This window comes from Hyperolius riggenbachi, chromosome 3, assembly GCF_040937935.1.
Source record: "Hyperolius riggenbachi isolate aHypRig1 chromosome 3, aHypRig1.pri, whole genome shotgun sequence".
In the NCBI taxonomy this organism is placed as follows: Eukaryota; Metazoa; Chordata; class Amphibia; order Anura; family Hyperoliidae; genus Hyperolius; species Hyperolius riggenbachi.
The window spans coordinates 247,453,134-247,477,508 of record NC_090648.1 but is presented as its reverse complement, the minus strand read 5'-3'; the positions used below and the strand labels follow the sequence as shown (position 1 = coordinate 247,477,508).

The 24,375-nt window shown below is 44.4% G+C and overlaps 1 protein-coding gene across 1 annotated transcript; it reads left to right on the top strand.

Annotated features, from left to right (window-relative positions):
• Positions 1-472: 472 nt before the first annotated feature.
• Positions 473-21,376, top strand: LOC137561365 (unique cartilage matrix-associated protein-like). The gene is made up of 5 exons (XM_068272661.1): positions 473-740; positions 1,771-1,836; positions 2,058-2,150; positions 10,989-11,087; positions 20,373-21,376. Exons 1-5 carry the CDS (start codon positions 683-685, stop codon positions 20,468-20,470), a joined length of 414 nt encoding a protein of 137 aa, XP_068128762.1. The 5' UTR covers positions 473-682; the 3' UTR covers positions 20,471-21,376.
• The last annotated feature ends 2,999 nt before the right edge of the window (positions 21,377-24,375 follow it).

The window sequence follows — 24,375 nt, the reverse complement described above, 5'->3', positions numbered from 1 at the left end:
AGGGGGGGGGGGGGGGGGACCAGACACCAGGAAGTATAGGGAAGGAAGGACCACTAGATACCAGGTAACTTTATAGCATTAGACACCAGGGAACTTTATAAGAGAGGGAGGTGGCCACTAGACATTGAGGTTGGCCCATGACTTCTTTCCCAGTGTTCAATTTCGGCCCACTTTGTATTTGAGTTTGACACCCCTGCCCTAAAGGGAGGAGTGTGCAGCGCTTTTGTCCAGAGAAACATTAGTTCTGTTTTGAAAAAAAATGAAACCCACACTTTTGAATAGAGGGGGGTTATGAAACATTGTGTCCACAGCAACATAATTATAATGTACAAATAAAGCATGCATGTTGAAAATACAATATGGTTATACATTTATGTGAATAATCACTGTACTAACTATACATATTAAATGTTCTTGTAGATGCCACAAAGCAAATGATATTTTATGAAGTTTTTATTCAAACGAAGCCGGATCTGGGTATGTTGTTTCTGCTTTGCCAGCATGCAGGTTGTCTGCTGTTTAGTACATGTCAGGTCCACCAAACGTACTGAGCTGGTCATACCCCCTCCTCCTCCCCTACATCCCAGCTGCCTGCCTCACCTTCCTATGTGACACATGAGGAATTTGCAGCTTTTCCTCAGTGCCCTGCAGCCTTCTGACAAGACAAGAAACTTCAGCCAAGATGAACTTGAAGCAAGTCCTGTTTCTCTCTTTTGCTGCAGCAGTTGTCTTTCTAGCAGGTAAAAGACTGATTTGTTTTGGTTTGAAATGTGGGACTTGTTTGACAAAAGGAATCTTTGTCTATGTATCAGATTTAGAAATCTGTTGCTGTGTTCTATGCTTCTTTGCTGTATATCATTATTATACAGTAAAATACAATAGAAAATACATATTTCTAGATAAAAGGATGTATTATGGTCATTCTAATAAACTACCTCCAGCTGATCTGTGATCCCTATAGACGTAAAATAATTGTTAGACTGACCAATTTTGGTTGCATTAGGGAATATCTGCATGCTTATGGGCACTCTGCAATCTCCCTGATGGGGGATTGATCATCTAGGTTGGATTTTCCTGACTGGCAACTATGACCGTCCTGACCTAAAGCCGGTTCCATCGATGTCTGCTAAGTGCAAAAAATCTACGTTTGGGGTAGACAAATAAATATATGCCTTCTCATTAACAAAGATAGGGGTTGGGATGGTTTTGTTGACAAGATACCGCAGATCTCCTGAAAATATTGTTAGTATCAGTATGCCCAGGACATGCTTCAACTAATTCAGACAACTTTATTATCTTAAAAACACTCAATGGGGATATTACAGTAGAATCTCATTATAGTAAACTCTGATATAGTAAACCTCGAACTTCTGATACAGTAAACTACTTGGCCAGGTCCCTTGGAGTTTACTATAAAGGGATTATACTGTATCACATTCTCTTTGGTTATTAGAATGGGGATACACATACATTCTTACTTATTATGCACTGCAGCAAGACTATATCTGCACCGAAGCATTCTTCATCCATTGTATAGTTTCCCACCTTTCCAATGGGGATACTCAGACTGATTGTGCTGCAGGTTAAAAGCAGCAAGCCTTATGACTGCAGTGTAGTCCAAGTGAAGTCCAGGAATATAAATGCGTCACATAAACAGTTGTATGTTGGTGATCAGCTGGTGAGGATACACTTCCATCAGTTACTGAGAAGGTTGTTGTATTAATACACTATTTGCAGTACAATATCTAGTGAAGGCTGATGTTGCTCTAGTTTTGCAGGTTGGTGAAGGTGCTGCAGTAAGAAGTGCTCAAGATGGGGCAGCTGACAAGAAAGACAGTAAGTACATGGACAAACCACACCAGTCACCATTGGGGCAGTTGCTTGTATTTGGCTACATTAAAAAAAATACAGAGAAAAGTAATTTATACAATTTCTTTGATGGAGCCAGGGTGAGTACATACACGACAGGCATGAAGCCAAGGTTAGATACTAAATGACAGGGTTTGTGGGATGCTGCACTTTACACACTCATCCTAATAACTAACCTCTCTCCCTAGGCTTGAGGAAGATTTTCATGCCGGAATCTGAGGCTTCAAACTTCTTCAAGAAACGTGGCAAGAGATCAACCAAGTCTCAGGATGAAATAAATGGTGAGTTTGTTTGTCTTATGGATACTGGTTTGTTTTTCTATCCCACACTTTCCTTGAAACTGTAGACCATGATTCCCGCAGTCACTGTTAGGATGCGTTACTGGACAGCATTGCCACTGAATACCTACAGGCTTCTAAAGGAATATAGTAGTAAGAACAGGGTCAAAGAATCACGGCGCTGTCTTCAAAGCATGCCACACAATAACGTATTGTTCCAAAGGATGAAGTGCTGCTGATGTGTGGACTATCACTGGACTTTGTAGAAATAGACAGCACATTATCCCATACAGACTATACCCAGTAGATAGACGTGTACTGCTACAACTGCATTTATGTTTATTCATATCTGAATATCTTATAGAAACCCCAAACTAACAAAATACCCTCCATTCACAGCATACTCATGGTAGGCTAAGCTACTGTCCGTTACATATGGTGGCTTTGGTGCTTTCCATAATTTCAACCAGAACCAAGTCACTTACTGTTTGCAGGAAGGTCCTCCCACCAGCATGACGCTCAGTGATCGATTGACCAATTGCTTCTTGGCCTGATTGTCATCAAGTGGGGTTAGAGGTCACTAGTAAATACCAAAACTCAGAGATTTTGGTATTTTGCATGTAGCAGCTGTCAGCGTCGGGCTCCTAGAGCAGACAGCAACAATAGGGAAAGTATCTGTTAAAAACAGGTACCATTAGGTACACTTAAAGTGGTTATTACCCTGTAAGTAATCTATTCTGTTTGCTATAGTCTGTTGTTTATGAATTGTTACACATATACTGATCCCAGTGGCTAACTGCTTGAAATTCAAGCTTACTACATTCCATTTAAGAAATTGGAGCTGTAGATTGTAGCTGTCACTATTCTAATGTTAAAAATGAAAAAATAAAATTAGGCTGCTATGTGCAGCAGACCAGGTTTTATGTAATAACATTGCACAAAGCAATAAGCCCAGTTTAATCTACCAGTAATTTTCATGATTTCCATGAGACCGATAACATTAGAGGATGAGCCAAATACCATCTTCTATACTTATAAATGATCTGCAAGAAAGAATGTATTCATGGGCTTTTATTTGCCAGAATAGGGTAAACTACAGAGCTCATCTGTACTGCAGACAGGATATGTTGACAGGCTGTGCATGGTGATATAACCATGGAAGCCGTTGCCTTACATCTTCAGGGCTGTTTGCATTGCACTGTACAATGAAGGGCTCTTTCTCCTGCTGGAGAGAAGTGTGTGCTCTGTGCTGGGCAGGAGGTACAGGGCAGCATGGAGAAAGGCTGCTCAGTGCTCTCACCTCAGCTCACATTACACAGCTCCCAGGATCTGCACAAGCACCACGCAGCTCCTTCCAAGTCCCTCTCTGTTTCTATACCTGTGATTTCATGGAACAGAGCAATTAAAGCATGTAGGCTGAATGCACATTTCTCTTATTCCCTTCATGCAATATTTTGTGAATCCCTTAATACGTGTATGAAATTTGTATCTGATCCTCTACAAAGTAATTTATCGAGATATGAAGCAGAGGTCTAATGGACATTATTGTCTAAGGCCTTATTTTCACAGATGTTTTTTCACAACACTAAATGCTCTATAAATTCCCCATGAATGGCTGTGTTCCAGTACACACAAGAGCTAAAATGTAGCAAGGTTCAAGGTGGCCAAAAGGAATTACTAATTCAGCTTACAGACATTCATTAAACATCAACCACCCTCCATTGCTTATCTGTGAAAGAGTCAAAGCAGTATAAGATCTGCACAGATACACTACTTTCCAGGCATGGTAAAATGCATGCGCTTAAATGAGGCTTAACTAATTCCTAAATATCCTCAAAGGGTGACTTCAGCTAATTGGCTGAGGGTGGTATTGTTTAACTTAATCATTGTTACATCTGGAGGTTCCAGGTGTGACATCTACCCATTGGCCAGCCCAGTTCTGCCACTGTAGACTTTTCCATTTTGTTTTTTACTGCAGCAAGGAGTCTCACTGCTCATGCTGCACCCTCTATAGTGGCAAATAAATGAAAATCCCAACCCTCTTTTTTTATGCAAAACAGCATCGTCTGATTTCTACATTAAAGTGGACCCAAATTAAAAATACAAGATTTCAGAAATAAAATCTATTTTCTAAATTATAATAATAGCAGCCTCCTTTCAGCTACATGATGACAAATATAAAATATTTTACATTTATTGGAGGAACCCCTCCCTTTCTTTCATATTGCCGGGACAGAATCCAGCAGACTGGTGGATGAGATAAAAAACAAAACACAGGCTGCTACTGATGATGTCACAGGGGAGGTGATCTCAGCTTGTGTGAGATTTCACATAGACAACGCCCGTGAGGGAGAGTAGCTGATGACAAACACACCCATGATCTAAAACGTCCTACTAAGTTCAGAAGTAATGGCTGCCACCTGTATAACCCTAGTTATGAAAAGAGAAGGGTGAAAAGCATGCATTGAAATGCTCGTAGGCTTCAAGGAGTGTTTATCTTTGTATGTGTCAGAGTGGTGCAACTAAATATTTTGAATTAAAAAAATCTTTGGTTTGGGTCTGCTTTAAGCAGCAGAGACGCACAGTGGCAGCTCTCGAGTTCGCCATACTGCGGCTGGCACAGAATACTGTAGTTAGCGCTCCATTCCTTTTCTATTCGCCTGTCTAATCTACTATAGACTCAGAGGTACAGGTAAAAGCACAGAACCTCCCAACCACACCTACTGGGTTGCTGTAAGATACCCCTCCCTCCCATATGTGGCATGATCTCCTGGATAAAAGCGGTCACTTGGGGGAGCTGTGCTATCAGTGTGGATTTTTTTTCTTACATACAAGGCATTTATTAAGGATACTAATATTTCTACGTTTTAAAGAAAATTTCATGTTAGAGGGATATGGAGGCTGCCATATTTATTTCATTGTAATCACCACCAGTTGCATGGCTGTCCTGCTGAAACACACACCTGAAACAAGCATGTGGCTAGTCCATTCAGACTTCAACCAGAAACACCTGATTAGAGGCAGATATTCAGCAGGACAGCCGGGCAATATGTATTGCTTAAAAGAAAATAAATATAGCAGCCTCTATATCCCTTTTACTTCAAGTGTCCTTTAAATACTTTTTACTTAATCAAAATGTATTGTTTATTTCATTATAAAAATATACATAGAGTATGTTAATATCAACTAGTAATGGGGTCCCTGACTGATTGTATTTTATATAAATAAGAATTTGGACAGGCTTTCCAGTTGTCAAAATGGTGAAGTGGATGGAGCACAATACCCCTTCCTCACCATCACAGACCAATTAGTATGGGGTGCAAAGACCTCTTTACTAATTATTCTTAACATTATTTTTTTTTTTACAATTATTTATTAAAACCGTAAATCATATTTACAGTAGCAAGAAAAAGTATGTGAACGCTTTGGAATTTTATGGATTTCTGCACAAATTGGTGATAAAATGTGATCTGATCTTCATCTAAGTCACAACAACAGACAATCACAATCTGCTTAAACTAATACCACACAAATAATTGTTTCCATGTTTTCATTGAACACACCATGTAAATATTTACCGTGCAGGTTCAGGATTTTGTATATGTGGGTGGGGCTTCCTTGTGTGGGAAGTGCAGAGCATGGGAAGTGCTTAGCATGGGTAGGTAATGGTTGAGCTTGGGAAATGTTGGGTGTGGGAAGTGCTGGGCGTGGGGAGTGCTGGGCATGGGAAGTGCTGCGTGCGAAAAGTGCTGGGCATGGGAAATGCAGGGTTGGGTGCTGGCATGGAAAGTGCTGAGCAAGGGAAGTTGCTGGGCATGGGAAGTTTCTGGGTGTGGGATGTGCTGGGCATGGGGAGTGCTAAGTGTCGCACATGCTGGATGTGGAAAGTGCGGGACTTGGGCAGTGCTGGATGTGGGGAATGCTGCGTGTGGGGAGTGCTGGGCATGGGAAGTGCTGATCTGAGGAGTGCTGAGCATGGGAAGTGTTGGGCTTAGGGAGTGCTGGGCGTGGGGAGTGCTGGGCATGGGAAGTGCTGATCTGAGGAGTGCTGAGCATGGGAGGTGTTGGGCTTAGGGAGTGCTGATGTGGGGATTGCTGAGCATGGAAAATGTGGGAAGTTCTGGGTGTGGGGAATGTTGGGCATGGGAAGTGTTGGACTTAGGGAGTGCTGAACATGGGAATTGCTGGGAGTGGGGAGTGCTAATCATGAAAAATGTGGGGTGTGGGAAGTTCTGGGTGTGGGGAATGCTGGGCATGGGAAGTGTTGGACTTAGGGAGTGCTGGGCGTGGGGAGTGTTGGGCATGGGAAGTGTTGGGCTTAGGAAGTGCTGAGCATGGGGAGTGCTGGGCATGGCAATTGCTGGGCGTGGGGAGTGCTGATGTGGGGAGTGCTGAGCATGGAAAATGTGGGGTGTGGGGAATGCTGGGCATGGGAAGTATTGGACTTAGGGAGTGCTGGGCGTGGGGAGTGTTGGGCATGGGAAGTGTTGGGCTTAGGAAGTGCTGAGCATGGGGAGTGCTGGGCATGGCAATTGCTGGGCGTGGGGAGTGCTGATCATGGAAAATGTGGTGTGTGGGAAGTTCTGGGTGTGGGGAATGCTGGGCATGGGAAGTGTTGGGCTTAGGGAGTGCTGAGCATGGGAATTGCTGGCCGTGGGGAGTGATGATGTGGGGAGTGCTGAGCATGGAAAATGTGGGGTGTGGGGAATGCTGGGCATGGGAAGTGTTGGGCTTAGGGAGTGCTGAGCATGGGAATTGCTGGCCGTGGGGAGTGATGATGTGGGGAGTGCTGAGCATGGAAAATGTGGGGTGTGGGGAATGCTGGGCATGGGAAGTGTTGGACTTAGGGAGTGCTGGGCGTGGGGAGTGTTGGGCATGGGAAGTGTTGGGCTTAGGGAGTGCTGGGCTTAGGGAGTGCTGATGTGGGGATTGCTGAGCATGGAAAATGTGGGGTGTGGGAAGTTCTGGGTGTGGGGAATGCTGGGCGTGGGGAGTGTTGGGTTTAGGGAGTGCTGAGCATGGGGGGTGCTGGGCGTGGGGAGTGTTAGGCATGGGAAGTGTTGGGTTTAGGGAGTGCTGAGCATGGGGGGTGCTGAGCGTGGGGAGTGTTGGGCATGGGAAGTGTTGGGTTTAGGGAGTGCTGAGCATGGGGGGTGGACAGGCCTTTCAGTTGTCAAAATGGTGAAGTGGATGGAGCACAATACCCCTTCCTCACCATCACAGACCAATTAGTATGGGGTGCAAAGACCTCTTTACTAATTATTCTTAACATTATTTTTTTTTTTACAATTATTTATTAAAACCGTAAATCATATTTACAGTAGCAAGAAAAAGTATGTGAACGCTTTGGAATTTTATGGATTTCTGCACAAATTGGTGATAAAATGTGATCTGATCTTCATCTAAGTCACAACAACAGACAATCTGCTTAAACTAATACCACACAAATAATTGTTTCCATGTTTTCATTGAACACACCATGTAAATATTTACCGTGCAGGTTCAGGATTTTGTATATGTGGGTGGGGCTTCCTTGTGTGGGAAGTGCAGAGCATGGGAAGTGCTTAGCATGGGTAGGTAATGGTTGAGCTTGGGAAATGTTGGGTGTGGGAAGTGCTGGGCGTGGGGAGTGCTGGGCATGGGAAGTGCTGCGTGTGAAAAGTGCTGGGCATGGGAAATGCAGGGTTGGGTGCTGGCATGGAAAGTGCTGAGCAAGGGAAGTTGCTGGGCATGGGAAGTTTCTGGGTGTGGGATGTGCTGGGCATGGGGAGTGCTAAGTGTCGCACATGCTGGATGTGGAAAGTGCGGGGCTTGGGCAGTGCTGGATGTGGGGAATGCTGCGTGTGGGGAGTGCTGGGCATGGGAAGTGCTGATCTGAGGAGTGCTGAGCATGGGAAGTGTTGGGCTTAGGGAGTGCTGAGCATGGGAAGTGTTGGGCTTAGGGAGTGCTGGGCATGGGAAGTGCTGATCTGAGGAGTGCTGAGCATGGGAAGTGTTGGGCTTAGGGAGTGCTGATGTGGGGATTGCTGAGCATGGAAAATGTGGGAAGTTCTGGGTGTGGGGAATGTTGGGCATGGGAAGTGTTGGACTTAGGGAGTGCTGAACATGGGAATTGCTGGGAGTGGGGAGTGCTGAGCATGGAAAATGTGGTGTGTGGGAAGTTTTGGGTGTGGGCAATGCTGGGCATGGGAAGTGTTGGACTTAGGGAGTGCTGAACATGGGAATTGCTGGGAGTGGGGAGTGCTAATCATGAAAAATGTGGGGTGTGGGAAGTTCTGAGTGTGGGGAATGCTGGGCATGGGAAGTGTTGGACTTAGGGAGTGCTGGGCGTGGGGAGTGTTGGGCATGGGAAGTGTTGGGCTTAGGAAGTGCTGAGCATGGGGAGTGCTGGGCATGGCAATTGCTGGGCGTGGGGAGTGCTGATGTTGGGAGTGCTGAGCATGGAAAATGTGGGGTGTGGGAAGTTCTGGGTGTGGGGAATGCTGGGCATGGGAAGTGTTGGGCTTAGGGAGTGCTGAGCATGGGAATTGCTGGCCGTGGGGAGTGATGATGTGGGGAGTGATGAGCATGGAAAATGTGGAGTGTGGGGAATGCTGGGCATGGGAAGTGTTGGGCTTAGGGAGTGCTGAGCATGGGAATTGCTGGGCGTGGGGAGTGCTGATGTGGGGATTGCTGAGCATGGAAAATGTGGGGTGTGGGAAGTTCTGGGTGTGGGGAATGCTGGGCATGGGAAGTGTTGGACTTAGGGAGTGCTGGGCGTGGGGAGTGTTGGGTTTAGGGAGTGCTGAGCATGGGGGGTGCTGGGCGTGGGGAGTGTTAGGCATGGGAAGTGTTGGGTTTAGGGAGTGCTGAGCATGGGGAGTGCTGAGCGTGGGGAGTGTTGGGCATGGGAAGTGTTGGGTTTAGGGAGTGCTGAGCATGGGGGGTGGACAGGCCTTCCAGTTGTCAAAATGGTGAAGTGGATGGAGCACAATACCCCTTCCTCACCATCACAGACCAATTAGTATGGGGTGCAAAGACCTCTTTACTAATTATTCTTAACATTATTTTTTTTTACAATTATTTATTAAAACCGTAAATCATATTTACAGTAGCAAGAAAAAGTATGTGAACGCTTTGGAATTTTATGGATTTCTGCACAAATTGGTCATAAAATGTGATCTGATCTTCATCTAAGTCACAACAGACAATCACAATCTGCTTAAACTAATACCACACAAATAATTGTTTCCATGTTTTCATTGAACACACCATGTAAATATTTACCGTGCAGGTTCAGGATTTTGTATATGTGGGTGGGGCTTCCTTGTGTGGGAAGTGCGGAGCATGGGAAGTGCGTAGCATGGGTAGGTAATGGTTGAGCTTGGGAAATGTTGGGTGTGGGAAGTGCTGGGCGTGGGGAGTGCTGGGCATGGGAAGTGCTGCGTGTGAAAAGTGCTGGGCATGGGAAATGCAGGGTTGGGTGCTGGCATGGAAAGTGCTGAGCAAGGGAAGTTGCTGGGCATGGGAAGTTTCTGGGTGTGGGATGTGCTGGGCATGGGGAGTGCTAAGTGTCGCACATGCTCGATGTGGAAAGTGCGGGGCTTGGGCAGTGCTGGATGTGGGGAATGCTGCTTGTGGGGAGTGCTGAGCATGGGAAGCGTTGGGCTTAGGGAGTGCTGATCTGAGGAGTGCTGAGCATGGTAAGTGTTGGGCTTAGGGAGTGCTGGGCATGGGAAGTGCTGATCTGAGGAGTGCTGAGCATGGGAAGTGTTGGGCTTAGGGAGTGCTGATGTGGGGAGTGCTGAGCATTGAAGATGTGGTGTGTGGGAAGTTCTGGGTGTGGGGAATGCTGGGCATGGGAAGTGTTGAACTTAGGGAGTGCTGAACATGGGAATTGCTGGGAGTGGGGAGTGCTAATCATGAAAAATGTGGGGTGTGGGAAGTTTTGGGTGTGGGGAATGCTGGGCATGGGAAGTGTTGGACTTAGGGAGTGCTGGGCGTGGGGAGTGTTGGGCTTAGGAAGTGCTGAGCATGGGGAGTGCTGGGCATGGCAATTGCTGGGCGTGGGGAGTGCTGATGTGGGGAGTGCTGAGCATGGAAAATGTGGGGTGTGGGAAGTTCTGGGTGTGGGGAATGCTGGGCATGGGAAGTGTTGGGCTTAGGGAGTGCTGAGCATGGGAATTGCTGGCCGTGGGGAGTGATGATGTGGGGAGTGCTGAGCATGGAAAATGTGGGGTGTGGGGAATGCTGGGCATGGGAAGTGTTGGACTTAGGGAGTGCTGGGCGTGGGGAGTGTTGGGCATGGGAAGTGTTGGGCTTAGGGAGTGCTGATGTGGGGATTGCTGAGCATGGAAAATGTGGGGTGTGGGAAGTTCTGGGTGTGGGGAATGTTGGGCATGGGAAGTGTTGGACTTAGGAAGTGCTGAACATGGGAATTGCTGGGCGTGGGGCGTGCTGAGCATGGAAAATGTGGGGTGTGGGAAGTTTTGGGTGTGGGGAATGCTGGGCATGGGAAGTGTTGGACTTAGGGAGTGCTGAGCATGGGGGGTGCTGGGCGTGGGGAGTGTTGGGCATGGGAAGTGTTGGGTTTAGGGAGTGCTGAGCATGGGGAGTGTTGGGCATGGCCAAGGCTGGCCACTGAGAGTTTTTCATCAACAAAAAAGTTTTCCTTCCAAACTGAATTTTTTTTTTCACTTTATAATAGTGAAACCATTAAACAGACAGCCCATTAACGGGCAACTTCTAAAATTAAATAAATACATGAAAAGTCGGAATTCACAGTTTCCACTTTTCTGTTATGACACCTTTATTTTGAAGATGAGAACACTATTTACCAGCATTTCTGTATGTATGTTCCAGCTGAAAACAGACAGAGGCTTGCAGCAGATGAACGCAGAAGAGAATACTATGAAGAGCAGAGGAATGAGTTTGAGAACTATGTGGAAGAGGAGCAGGATGGTAAGCATTTGGTGTTCATTACTTATAAGTCTTACTGCTGTTTCAACCCAAAGGCCTGGTGCACACCAAAAACCGCTAGCAGATCCGCAAAATGCTAGCAGATTTTGAAACGCTTTTTCTTACTTTTCTGTAGCGTTTCACCTAGCATTTTGTGGTTTTGGGGAGCGTTTTTGGTGTAGTAGATTTCATATATTGTTACAGTAAAGCTGTTACTGAACAGCTTCTGTAACAAAAACACCTGCAAAACCGCTCTGAACTGCCGTTTTTCAGAGCGGTTTGCGTTTTTCCTATACTTTACATTGGAGGCAGAAACGCCTCCGCAATCCAAAATCTGCAGCAGCCGGGGAGTATGCGTTTCTGCAAAACGCCTCCCGCTCTGGTGTGCACCAGGCCATTGAAATACATTACCCAAGCGTATCCGCAACCGCAAGCGGATCGTAAAACGCAGCCGAACCGCTCTGGTGTGCACTAGGCCTTACTGTGCTTCCTTCCTCATGGAGAAAGCTGTCTGAAACAGAAGACAATGGGCATGATTCACAAAGCATTTTCACCTTATCTGTTACATTTTAAGTTCCCAAAGAGCAAAAATATAATATAATTAGGGTAAGAAAAGTAATATTGAAATGAAGTAAATCAGAAACAACTTACTTTGAGTGATTATTTTGCTAGTAAATGTGCTAAAAGGTTATTTTGATCACTTAGGTGATAAGTCATTTATGAGAAGTTTTGTGAATAGAGCAATATGTGGTTATGTGAAGTGTCATTCCAGCTGTATTCTTCTAGCTATGATTGGTCGCTGATGGGAATGAGGAAATAGTGCTGCTGTACAGTGACAAGCTCAGTAGACTCAGCTTTATGCCGAGAGAGAAACAAGGAGTTAGATTATTGCTTGCAGTATAGGGCTAAAGTGTGGTCTGATGCTCTGCAAGAGAGGATTATGTTGAGTCACCTGCCTACTGCCAGAAGTGAACAGATGCATAAGGTACTCAAAACTCAACTCCAAGCCTAAATACATTTGCAAATCGGAGGATCTGAATATAACCTTTGAACTGGAGGACTTAGGCTACTTTCACAGTGGGGCGTTGCGTTTTGATGCGACGTTAAAGTCGTTACAGTAGGGCATACAGGCAATGAAAACTATGCTTCCAGGTTATTACGGAGCATGTGCAAACAGACCAATGCAGTTAATAACGCACAGCATGCAGCACCTTCTAATAATGCTACACGTTACACACAAACGCAATGTGTGCACTGTGAATGTTGCACAGACTTAGTATTGCTGTGCGTTAGTCCACGTTAAAACATTTTCTAACGTGCGACTTTAACGTTGCACTGTGAAAGAGGCCTAACATACCATTTGGAAACATATCTAAAAGTTCAATCTGTACCAAGGTGGTAGAAACACATTATCTAACCCCTGGCAGGTTGTCCCAAATAATAACACAGATTGATGTTTTGATGCGGCAAAAAAGGCACCTTTTACATGGAATTTGCACATGCCCATTAACCCGCTTAATACTACAATAAATACAACCATTGCTGGAGTAAAGGCCGCGGCCATTTTTATTGGGGTTTAAAAATTGCATAAATTTGATAACTTTATTAAATAATAATAAACCAAATATTCTTTATTCAGAGATACAAACTAAAACGAAAGTTCTTATAATAACTGCCAGTAATCTTTACTGGTCACTCCAAAAGGACCACCCATACCTGGGTGCCATTTCCCATGCACTTCGCCTAACCGGATAGGCATATGACCCCAATAAATTAACGGCCAGCGACGGGGAGGGTGGGCGGGGCAGCTCCTCTTCAAAGAAAGTGCGCATGAAGCCGTCCACCTGCTCCTTCTTTTATACTATGCACTCGACGCTGATTGGCTGCTTCCTTCCACCTGAGCACAATCAGCCTAACACCTGAGGAGCTCTCCCCAAATACTGGGGGAAAAGCGTGAACCTGCTGGGAGAGAAGAAAAACACACCTGCAAGGTAATTAACAACCCTACCTGACAGGGCATGGCAATCCCATGCAGTGCTCCGCAATTCTGCGCTCTGTTCATGGAATTTGCACATGCCCATTAACCCGCTTAATACTACAATAAATACAACCATTGCTGGAGTAAAGGCCGCGGCCATTTTTATTGGGGTTTAAAAATTGCATAAATTTGATAACTTTATTAAATAATAATAAACCAAATATTCTTTATTCAGAGATACAAACTAAAACGAAAGTTCTTATAATAACTGCCAGTAATCTTTACTGGTCACTCCAAAAGGACCACCCATACCTGGGTGCCATTTCCACCAGCCGGCCTAGAACCTAGGCTGGCCCCACCCCACCACCGCGGCCTTTTCAATGGCTGAATGCAGGTTGGAATTCAGTATATCTAGACCAATGCTTGACAAATGAACCTTATCATTCCTAAATAGGCCAGGTTCCCGTCCTTCCAATTCAATGTGGCGGAATGAATAACCTCCCAGAGCGGGAAGGAATTTAGCCAGAGACCTATTAATTCTCTTCCTGATCTTATTCATGAATCTGAGATCCGGATAAAGAGACCAAGATAATCTCGGAATTATTTCAGAGAAGATTATTTTCGCACTTGGCATAAATCTCGCCAAATCAAACAGATCAGATCTCATTCGATTCAAGAGATCTACCGTGCTGTATTTAGCAATGTCATTCCCGCCTAAATGAATCAGAAGGATATCAGGGACCGGCCACCCATGCAATTTGTTATAGATAGCGGAACTGAGGTTTTCCCATAGAAGACCTCTGATACCCAGCCAATAAACTTGAGCTTCATCCTTGCTTAGCAGTAGATTTTCGGAATAAGGCCTGTTCTTAGCCCTCCTCTGGGCCCAGTAAATAAATGAGTGGCCGACAATCCAAATTATAGTTTTTCCTGCAAAACATTAACACATAAACAAATGAGGTCTTACATATAATCGGAATCTATTCGATTCCCAACGACCGATACGTTGAACAACCTCGTCTGATAATCCATGCCTAACTGCCTCAGATGCAGCCCCTATCCTAAAAGAATGCGACGAGAACTTCATGTCCCCCAAACCCAGATGAACCAGGCACTTACGGAAAACTGCCCTAAACTGGAAAGCCGACAATGCTGACCCATTCCTATGCACCAGGAAAGACTTAGCCTGAGTCCTCATATTCATAAACAAACCCACCAAACTTACTGGGCAACACAAATGCCCTTCCAACTTTGAAATGGACAACCACACTCCTTTTCCCAGCTGATCAGTCTTTGAGCGCTGAATAAAAAGCTCCATTCTATCAACTAAAATGCGCACATGCTCGGCTTCCAGAGGGGAAGGAGAGGCCTTATTGGGAGCAACCACCTCTGAAATCCTCAGAGCTCCAAAAAATGCTAGACTGAAAGCTGCTCTAAACAAAGCCAGCTCATAACTATCCAAACAAATCGAGCTCAGCACCTCCATTAACTTCATTAATAATTCAAACGACACAGGCCTTCTACTATCCGGTTGCCTAGAACCCCTAGCGAAGCCTTTTAACATTTGCCTAACCAGCGGATACTCGTTATGCCCAGGAGCCCGGGCCAAACGTCTAAAGAAAGAAATCCCTGCTAACAGTTTAAATAACTTATTTGCTGAAAACCCTTGTTGCACACAGATAGATATAAAAACCAGAAACAAATCACTCGAGTCACATACAGGATTTTGATTATACTCAGCTGAGACTTTGCACCAAGAAGACCAGGCCTTATTATACTCAATCCAAGTCCGGGGGGCAACCGACCTTTTCACTAAACCCGAAATTAGGACCAAATGATTCTCCATAAATGCTCTGGGCAACTCTGTCCTTCTTCCTCTGCGACTGCCACTGCTCGGAAAGTATCCCATTGCTGCCGAGACAAAGAGTCAGCTATTACATTTAATCTACCAGGTAAATATTTCGCCTTAATCCAAATATTTAGCTTTAAACAGAGAAGAACCAAATGTCTCAGTAACTTAACCACCATGCTAGATTTTGAGGACAAGCAATTAATCGCAAACATGACACCTCTATTATCTGTCTGAACTAATATCCGCTTGTTCTGAAAGCTTTTTCCCCATAAAGTTAACGCCACAATAACCGGGAAAAGCTCCAGCAACAAAATATTTTTTGTCACTCCTCCATCAATCCACGATTGAGGCCAGCTCTCAGCAGACCACCGGCCCTGCCAAAATGCTCCGTACCCAACGGAACCTGCAGCATCAGTGAAAAATTCCATTTTTTCATCCAAAATGAATTCACTTTGCCATAACGACCTACCGTTAAAACCTAAAAGGAAGCTATACCAAACCAACATATCCTCCTTAACTTCCCTATCTAAAGTAACATGTAAACCCGGGGATTTCAGCCCCGCTATAACTGCTGCTAACTTTCTTGAGAAAACCCTACCCATCGGCATTACTCTAGAAGCAAACGCTAAATGACCCAATAAGGATTGGATTTCTTTTACTGTAGCTCTTCTTTTCACTAGCAACCCATTCAACAATGCTTTTAAAATCCTGATCTTCTTATTCGGTAATCTAAACTCCATACGAACCGTATCTACTGTAATGCCCAAAAATTCTAATGCCGTACAAGGGCCTACCGTCTTTTCGTGTGCCAGGGGCACACCAAACTCCTCCATGCTTACACAAAAAACTTGCAACAGTGCCTGGCAAGTCTGGGAATCCCTTGGTCCAATGAACAAGAAATCGTCCAGGTAATGCACTAATGCACCCCCAGACGATCTCTGCCTCACCGACCATTCGATGAATTTAGAGAAGGTCTCAAAATAAAAACACGACAATGCACATCCCATCGGAAGACATTTATCGAAGAAAAACTGATTGTCAAAACAAAAACCCAAGGATTTAAAAGCATCCGGGCAGATAGGCAACAAGCGGAATGCTGACTGGATGTCCGCTTTAGCTAAGAGAGCGTTACTCCCAAATTTTCTAATTTCATCCAGTGTTTTATCAAATGTTAGATAAGACACTGATGCTAGAGATTTATCAATGCTGTCATTTAAAGAATTCTCTCGAGGAAAAGACAAGTGGTGAATCAATCTGAATTCGTTTTCAGATTTTTTCGGTACTACACCCAGTGGTGAGATTCTAAAATTTTCAAAAGGAGGTGCCACAAAGGGGCCCTCCACCCGACCTAAACGCAATTCTTTTGCAATTTTGTCAAACACCACTTGTCGATGCAAATTAACAGACCTCAAATTCGGGACAGTAACGCACCCTTGACCATCAAATACAGGCAACTTAAAGCCATTCTCAAAACCATCAGTGATTAGGTGGCTGCTCGGCCTGTCTGGATAGATTCTTAGCCACGGGGCCATTTTTTGAAGATTCACTGGCGTCCAGGCTTTTATGAAAGAGCTCCTTCGTGCTACTCTGCGCTTGCAACCCCACCTTCTTAAAACAGCGGGACATAGGGTGCATTCCGCCACAGAAATTACACTCATGCCTATACCGGCAGTTCTGTAAGAATTTACAAGTGCCCTCGTTGTAGGCAAAGCATAGGCCTTTCTTGACAGACAACCCGGACTGAACCGTTGTTTGCGATTGCTTTTGCTTTTGCTGAGGGAGCATCAGACTCAGCCACAGGCCTAAATCTTTTGCTCCCCATGACAATGAAGATTGCACGGCCATTCTTTGACGATAAGCTTCATCATATTGAAACCATGCCGAGCCTCCAAATTGTCTATAAGCCTCGCTAATCGCATCAAGGTATTGAAATAAACTGGTACATAATTCCGGTTTTCTTTCGCCGAGGACACTTGCAAATATGCAGAACGCCTGCTGCCAATTATTAAAAGTACGCAAGACAGGACGGCGCCTGTCCTCCTCACCATCTTTTTTATCCTTCACCGTGAACTCCTTATAAAACGGCAGCAAAGATAGTAAATCAATATACTCCCCACTCCATATTTTTTCTTTCACTGAAATACTTAAATGAAAACCCAGCGGGGATAAAGCACACGGTAAAGCCTCCTTGTAATGAGACTCCGCTATACCAGGCTTCAAAACAGGAGCAACATTAGGCTGCTTCAATTGTGTGACAGAATCAACATTTCTCCAAGCAGCTGCTGGAGATGTCTGTACTGACACACTTGCACTAACAGCCTGCAGACTAGCAGCCTCATTAACCACATCATTGACATTACATGACACCTTCTGCTGCAAATGCACAGACTTAACCAAAGAATCAATCACTGAAGACATCTCATTTAAACGTAAATTAATAGAATTCAAGCTGCAATTTGCAGGAAACTCACCCGGGAGAACCGGTGCTCTGACGTCCTCTGGCTGTCCCCCAAGGGTGCCCTGGCTAGGACCCGCTTGTGGCTCAATGTCGACCGGTGGTGCCACCTCCCTTGCTTGAGCAGGCTGGAACCGTCCTTGCTTAACAATGGGCCGGCAACTGGCCGCCCTATTTGACGCAACAGGAGGGGAAGAGCGCTTCCTGGATTTCTTGGGCCTCTTACCAGACCCGCCCCCGACTGGAGCAGCCACCCCCTCAGACTCTGCATAATCCGGCTGTGTGAAATCCTCTTGCGTGTCTCTACGCGAGAAATGGCCTCCCAGCTCCTCCTCCGCTTGGCCCGCCTCTACGACGCGCGGCCCCGCCATGCGCAATGCATAGCGTCCGCCTCTTCTGTTCTCCGCCATGCCGCTTGCTTCACCAGAAGGTCCCGCTACAGCAGCCTCTTCTTCCTCTCCTCCACACCGCATAAGTGCTGCCAGCCATTCCGCTCCGTCCTCCGCCCCGGCTCTCCTCATAACAGCGGCCACGATATCCTCCATTCGTGCAGCTCCTCTTCAAAGAAAGTGCGCATGAAGCCGTCCACCTGCTCCTTCTTTTATACTATGCACTCGACGCTGATTGGCTGCTTCCTTCCACCTGAGCACAATCAGCCTAACACCTGAGGAGCTCTCCCCAAATACTGGGGGAAAAGCGTGAACCTGCTGGGAGAGAAGAAAAACACACCTGCAAGGTAATTAACAACCCTACCTGACAGGGCATGGCAATCCCATGCAGTGCTCCGCAATTCTGCGCTCTGTTCATACCTGGTGGTCAATGCCCCAAGGTATGTAGACTGTGGCACTGAACATACCAAATCATGCACTAGTAGGCAATCAGGTCCTGAAAACCCTTGAAATGGCTCTCCTTGGCCTTAAACCTGACCAGATCGGCTAATAACACACATTTTTGCCGCAGTTAAACAATTGCAAGGACTTGGAAAACCCTGACTCTTAGCTTCCATGTGGTTAAGATGAACCCTGGCCGTGTTCTATGACAAAAGCCATTATGGATGGCAAAATGGACACATTTGAAAAGAAGTGGAATCCTCCATATACACAATACTACCACTGTCTCCCTCCCAAGTCTATAATAAATTTAAACCATGTATAGAGTGCTTGGGGGGCCCCAATGTAAAACTTGCATTGGGGCCCACAGCTCCTTAGCTACGCCACTGACAGGGAGCATGAGACACAGTTCCAACTGTCCTGATCATCCCTCCCAGCTGCGCGCGCTAGGCAACGCGAACATCCGAAATCCCATCATGCTTTGCACTGCATCAGGGGGAAAATGCCCGGGCAGATTTCTTTGATGGGGTGGAGCTTAGCTTCTGTGCAGCTAAAAATGAGGCTTGGGTAAGAAAAAAAAAAAAAGTTCTGATGCTGTTGCTGCGAAACTGTTAAAGAACCACAGAGCCTTTTCAGCGCTGCTGAGTAAATTTTTAGTCTGGAGTGGAGGTTCACTTTAACTACTTGAGGACCACAGTGATTAACCCTGCTAAAGACCAGGCCTTTTGTGTGTGAAAATGGCCACTGCAGCTTTAAGGCCAAGCTGCAGGGCCGCACAACACAGCACACGAGTGATTCCCCCACCCACCCACCAACAGAGCTCTCTGTTGGTGGGGTCTGATCACCCCCCAGATGTTTTTTTTTTTTTTAATAAAGATTTGTTTTTTTCAATTATTTTTTTACATTATTTTTAACAATTTTACATTCCCTCCTCCCCCAGTCAGCCAATCATAGCGATCTGCCAATCGCTCTTGTATGTCCCAGGTGGACAGCCGTGTCCCCCAAGCAGGAGATGCGCATGCAGCCTGCGCACAATCTCCTGCAGTAGCCGACCCAGTTCTTGACGGCAATTAGCCGTAGGCTGTCCTAGGGCGGTCGTTAGGTAGTTAATGTATATAGTAGTGTTGAAAGCTGAAGTTCAGAGGAATATTTGAACTAGACTTAGGTGCTTAGACAACCTGTATATACACAATACATTTAAAGCTAAATTTCAGGAACAATTTTCACTCAGGGTCAAAGCTACCATAGAGGCAAAGGGGTCAATTTCCCCAGGGCCACTACCCCCCCCCCCCCCCCCCAGGTCTCCCTATGACATCCTGCTCCTCAGGGTCCCTGCAAACTTTTGGCAGCATAGCAACTCATCTGTCCTGGCACGCTGTTCCATCCATGCTCCCCGTCTTCATCCCCGCTGGCTTCCTCTTCTACATGACCCGTTGCATGTCATTACACAATAACGTGCTGGGTCACTGACAAGAGGCGCCACTGCAAGGATGAAGGTGAGAGCACACTGACTGGGGCTCCATTGTGGCTTCAACAGGCCCTGTTTTAAATATCCATCTTTTCTCCAAACTTCAATGCTTCTTCAGGTGATTGAAACCGCTAGAAATACTGACCTGTGTATGGCCATCTCTACAGACTTGTTTACTGCGTATAAATAATAATAATGCAACAGTAAAGCAACACACTTTTATAAAAAATAAATACTAGATGTAGCACCAAAATAAAACAAATTCACACTAGGAGAGCATGGTGACCATGTGCTATGGAAACACATGGGCTAGTGTTGTGTGTGGTATAGCCCTGCCCTCTTACCCCCCCCCCCCCCCCCCATGCATGTTGCTTGTCATTATGCATGCCAACGTCACCTGTTTCAACAGCGCATCCTGCTCATCGCTTATATGAATCATGCCATTGAAATTTACTGGAGGAGGAGGCATCAGGAAACCACCTAACCTTCATAGTAGTTCTTATCTGCTAGTCATTGTACGCACTATATTGCAAAAGAGTCTGGCCACTTACAGAGACGTATAACATGGCATTTAGGATTAATGCTCTGAAAAGTGTTTGCATACTTGCGGTTTGTATATTTGAAAATAAGTAGCTCCTCCCCCAACTGTGGTGTCACGTCTGGCTGTATGAATTACTAATACTACATTTAATATATCTCTTGTAGAGCAAGAGGAGCGCACACGTGAACAAGTTGAACAATGGCGCCAGTGGCATTATGATGGACTCTCTCCTTCCTACCTTTACCAGCGTCAAAATATTTAGGAGAAAGTAGATTGAATGTACATAACAGTTTGGATCACCTCCAGCAAATGTCCTCCTTTCCGATCAGTGCTAATACCAAGGAGCACAAGCTGTACTTTGCTTGTCACTTTATTGTATTATTTACAAGCTACTTTTCCTTTTGTAAGATTTGTTTTCGCTTTATCTTTTCTGCAGGGAAAAAAAAAATCTCTGCCTGATAACTGCTTGCCTTTTTGCATATTTTGTACGGATATACCCACACACATTTCAGCCGGATTGTGCAATCCAATTTTGTTGTACCAGTTACACAGGGTCTTCAACATATTTGAGGACACACACAATGCAAGACTATGATAAATATACAATTGTAACATAAGAAAACAACATAATGAATAGTTAACATTTGTTTTTATATTTCTAGTACAATCTAATTGTAGAATGTGTTATAATTGTAAGGCCTAGTGCACATGAGCAAATATCCCTTCTGAATTGCTACAGACCAAACCCAAAGAATAACGATCTAAAATTCCAGTCTGAACAATTACCAATCCAAAAGGTTGGCTTATGAGTACTAGGCCTAAGATCTAACTGATGTCATTTGGCTTATGTCATCAAAATCTGTATGAGGTGACCTTGCGTTACTTTCTTGGATACAGTTCTAATTGTCATTACATGAGAACACATGCAGTAATTGATATGTTTGGCTAGCATTACACAGCAGTGTTTTTGTATGGGTGGGATTAATACAATTCAAACAGTGGTGTCATTAATGATGATGTAATGAAATGAACAGTTTATAAATATAAGTGACATCTGTTTAAGAAGCTGTTGATGTTCTGTGAAGTAATTTATTAATTCCACTGAAGACAGGAGCAATTAGCACCAGTCTGATGTATTAGTGTGTGTGCACAGACTTTCAAAGTACACCTCTTAGGCTTTCCCACTATCCTGAAAAATAATGCAGCAACGGTGATGTAAAGTTGTATCATAGCCTTTGCAGCTCAATGTCCTACAGTGAAAGTGCTGTAAATGCAGAAGAAGCCATCTTCATTCCCTTATGGCATGTACTGTCCTATGGAGAAGACCGGAAAGGGAGGAAAAGTAAGAAGCCACCCACAGCACACCAGGAAAGCAAAGCTGGTCAAAACATTTTGCCAAAACCAATTGCCTGTTGTGTGTTTTGACAAGTGTAGAATCTGGTAAATGCTTGTACAGACATCAAACTGCCAGTCTAACAATCACAATAAATCATTTTGGCCTGTTGAAAGCACATCTGCAGTTGTAGCACTCCTGCCCAACTAACTTAATTTTGGTCCAACCTCATCCTGCATAGCCTCCCCTATACTCACCTGGACCACCAAAACATTCTGGGGTGCATCATGCTGAAGCTTTCATATGGCTGGCTTCTGGAAGTTGGCTACTGCACTGTGATATGTGAGGGGGAGTTGATCTCATTTACTCCCTCCCTGAAGATAGGTTTTCGTAAGATGATAAAGTGGGAGTGTATAGTGTAGTACTCACTAGAGCCAAAGAGGCTTCATCAATATGGATGTCCTACAGGTTGAGGAAGTCTCTAAAGCTGAAGAGAATAGGGGAGTTATGCAAGGTGTGTGAGTTTTTGATGGGGAAGGACAGGTTTCGGAATGGAAAAAGGGGTGCAGTATTAAGTCAGCTAAAGAGAACCCGAGGTGGGCAGATGGGACACACAGAGGCATGTTTCTCTGCCTCATGACATGCCTCTGTGCGCTATAGCCCCCCAGAGATTAGCAACAATAATTGTTGCTATCCCGGAGGTAAACACAGGAAGAGGGATTCCCTGTTCAAAACGTCCGCCAGGAGCGTTCCTGCAGCATTTCCTTTTCTGGTCACACCCCCTGCACGCTATGAGAGACACAGTCTCTGCTTGCAGCCTCGTGACCTATAGTCACAAAACTGAAAGTGGGCCAGTGCGGCCCACAGGAGCAGCGTTTTTTCAGCTACCTGATCTAGATTAGGTAGCCTACTTTTTTATTTTTAGCCCACCTTGGGGGCTCTCTTTAAGGGGAGGAGACAGTATAGCTAAAAGAACAATATAACGGAAATGGGTTTTAAGTTCCTTAAAGAGGAACATAACTATACAGGCTATAGATACTTCAACAGAATATGAAAACGATAAAATCTCTACAAAAATAAATAAATTAAAAAAATTGAATCTCACATTCTTAACTCAACACAGCAATGTTACAATGTGTGCACATCACACACCTGTACCATACAGACCTGACAAATTTAAATATTTACAACAATGAACTACTCAACTCTCATGAGGTCCATGATGTACACACATTGACTGTAAAGCCTCATTGTGTAGACTGGAATGTGAATTCAATATTTTTTGCAGAGATGCTATTGTATTTGTAGTGTCTGCACATGAGTTCTGTGGGAGAAAAGTGCTATAGAAATGTTATTGTTATCTAACATATTGTTCAACAAAAAAAAGTACAGATTTTATCATTGACTTTTGGGCGATGCTTGTGGGTAAATACCTTGAACCCCACTGAGGCCCTTATCCTCCTTGTATCTACTGTCGATACAGACCACTCTTTAGGCTGTATAGACGTGGGCCCTACACACTATACAGCAATGGTCAATTGGACCATAGGTACTAGCCACCAAGTATGTATTTCCCATTACTTAACCAGTTCAGCCTTCAGTCGTTTTTCACTTTATGCATCCGAGCAATTTTCACCTCCCATTCATTCGCCAATAACTTTATCACAATGAATTGATTAATATCTTGTTTTTCCCACCACCAATTAGGCTTTTTTTGGGTGGTACAGTTTGCCAATTATTTTTTCTAAATGCATTTTAAATGGGAATATTACGGGAAAAAAAATTGTTATTTCTCAGTTTTCGGCCAGTATAGCTTTAAAATAATACATTACCATAATAAAAACCCACATTTTATTTGCCCCGGTTATTACACCATTTAAATTATGTCCCCATCACAACGTATGGTGCCAATATTTTATTTGTAAATAAAGGTGCTTTTCAGTTTTGCGTCCATCACTATTTCCAAGCTTATAATTTAAAAATATTAGTAATATACCCTCTTGACATGCAATATTAAAAAAAGTTTAGACCCTTAGGTACCTATTTGTTTCTTTTTTTAATTGTAATTTAATTAAAAATGTTATTTTGGTATTTTTTGGGAGTGTGGGGGGTAAACTAATTTTAAATGCAATTTGTGGGTTTATTAAAAAAATAAAAAAAAGTATGTAGATGTAATTTTTTGTTCTTCCTGTAAGCGAGCACTCTCGGGAAGTGAAGGGTGGCCGTGAAACTTTTTTTTCTTTAGAAAGATTGCAGCTTCTAATAGAAGTCGTCGGTCTTTCAACAGAGACTTAGATCAATGAATGGGAATCGCTTTCCCATTCATTGATCTCCGGGCTAACAGGCGGCTGCACGGGATCACGCGGCAGCAGCCTTTTGGACGTAGCAGCTATGTCCAAAAGGCTAAAGTAGTTAATAAATGTAGTTGCCCTCAATTTCAGTAACTAAATAGAAGTTATATTTTAGTGCGTCTTTAGGGGCTTTTTCTGGTTGGAACTAGTTTTGGTTATATTTTCCTTGAGTGCTTTCATTAATTTTTTTGGTATTGAATACGTATAGAATGTCATCTTGTAGTTAAAGGGAACCTAAACAGAGGGATATGGATGTTTCGTTTTAAACAATACCAGTTTCCTGGCAGTCCTGATCTCTTTGGCTTCAGTAGAGGCTGAATCACACACCTGAAACAGGCCTGCAACTAAACCAGTCTGACTCAGTCAGAGCACCTGATCTGCATGCTTGTTCAGGGGCTGTGGCTGAAAGCATTAAGAGACACAGGATCAGCAGGAGAGTCAAGCGACTGGTATTATTTTAAAAGGAAACATCCATATCCTTCT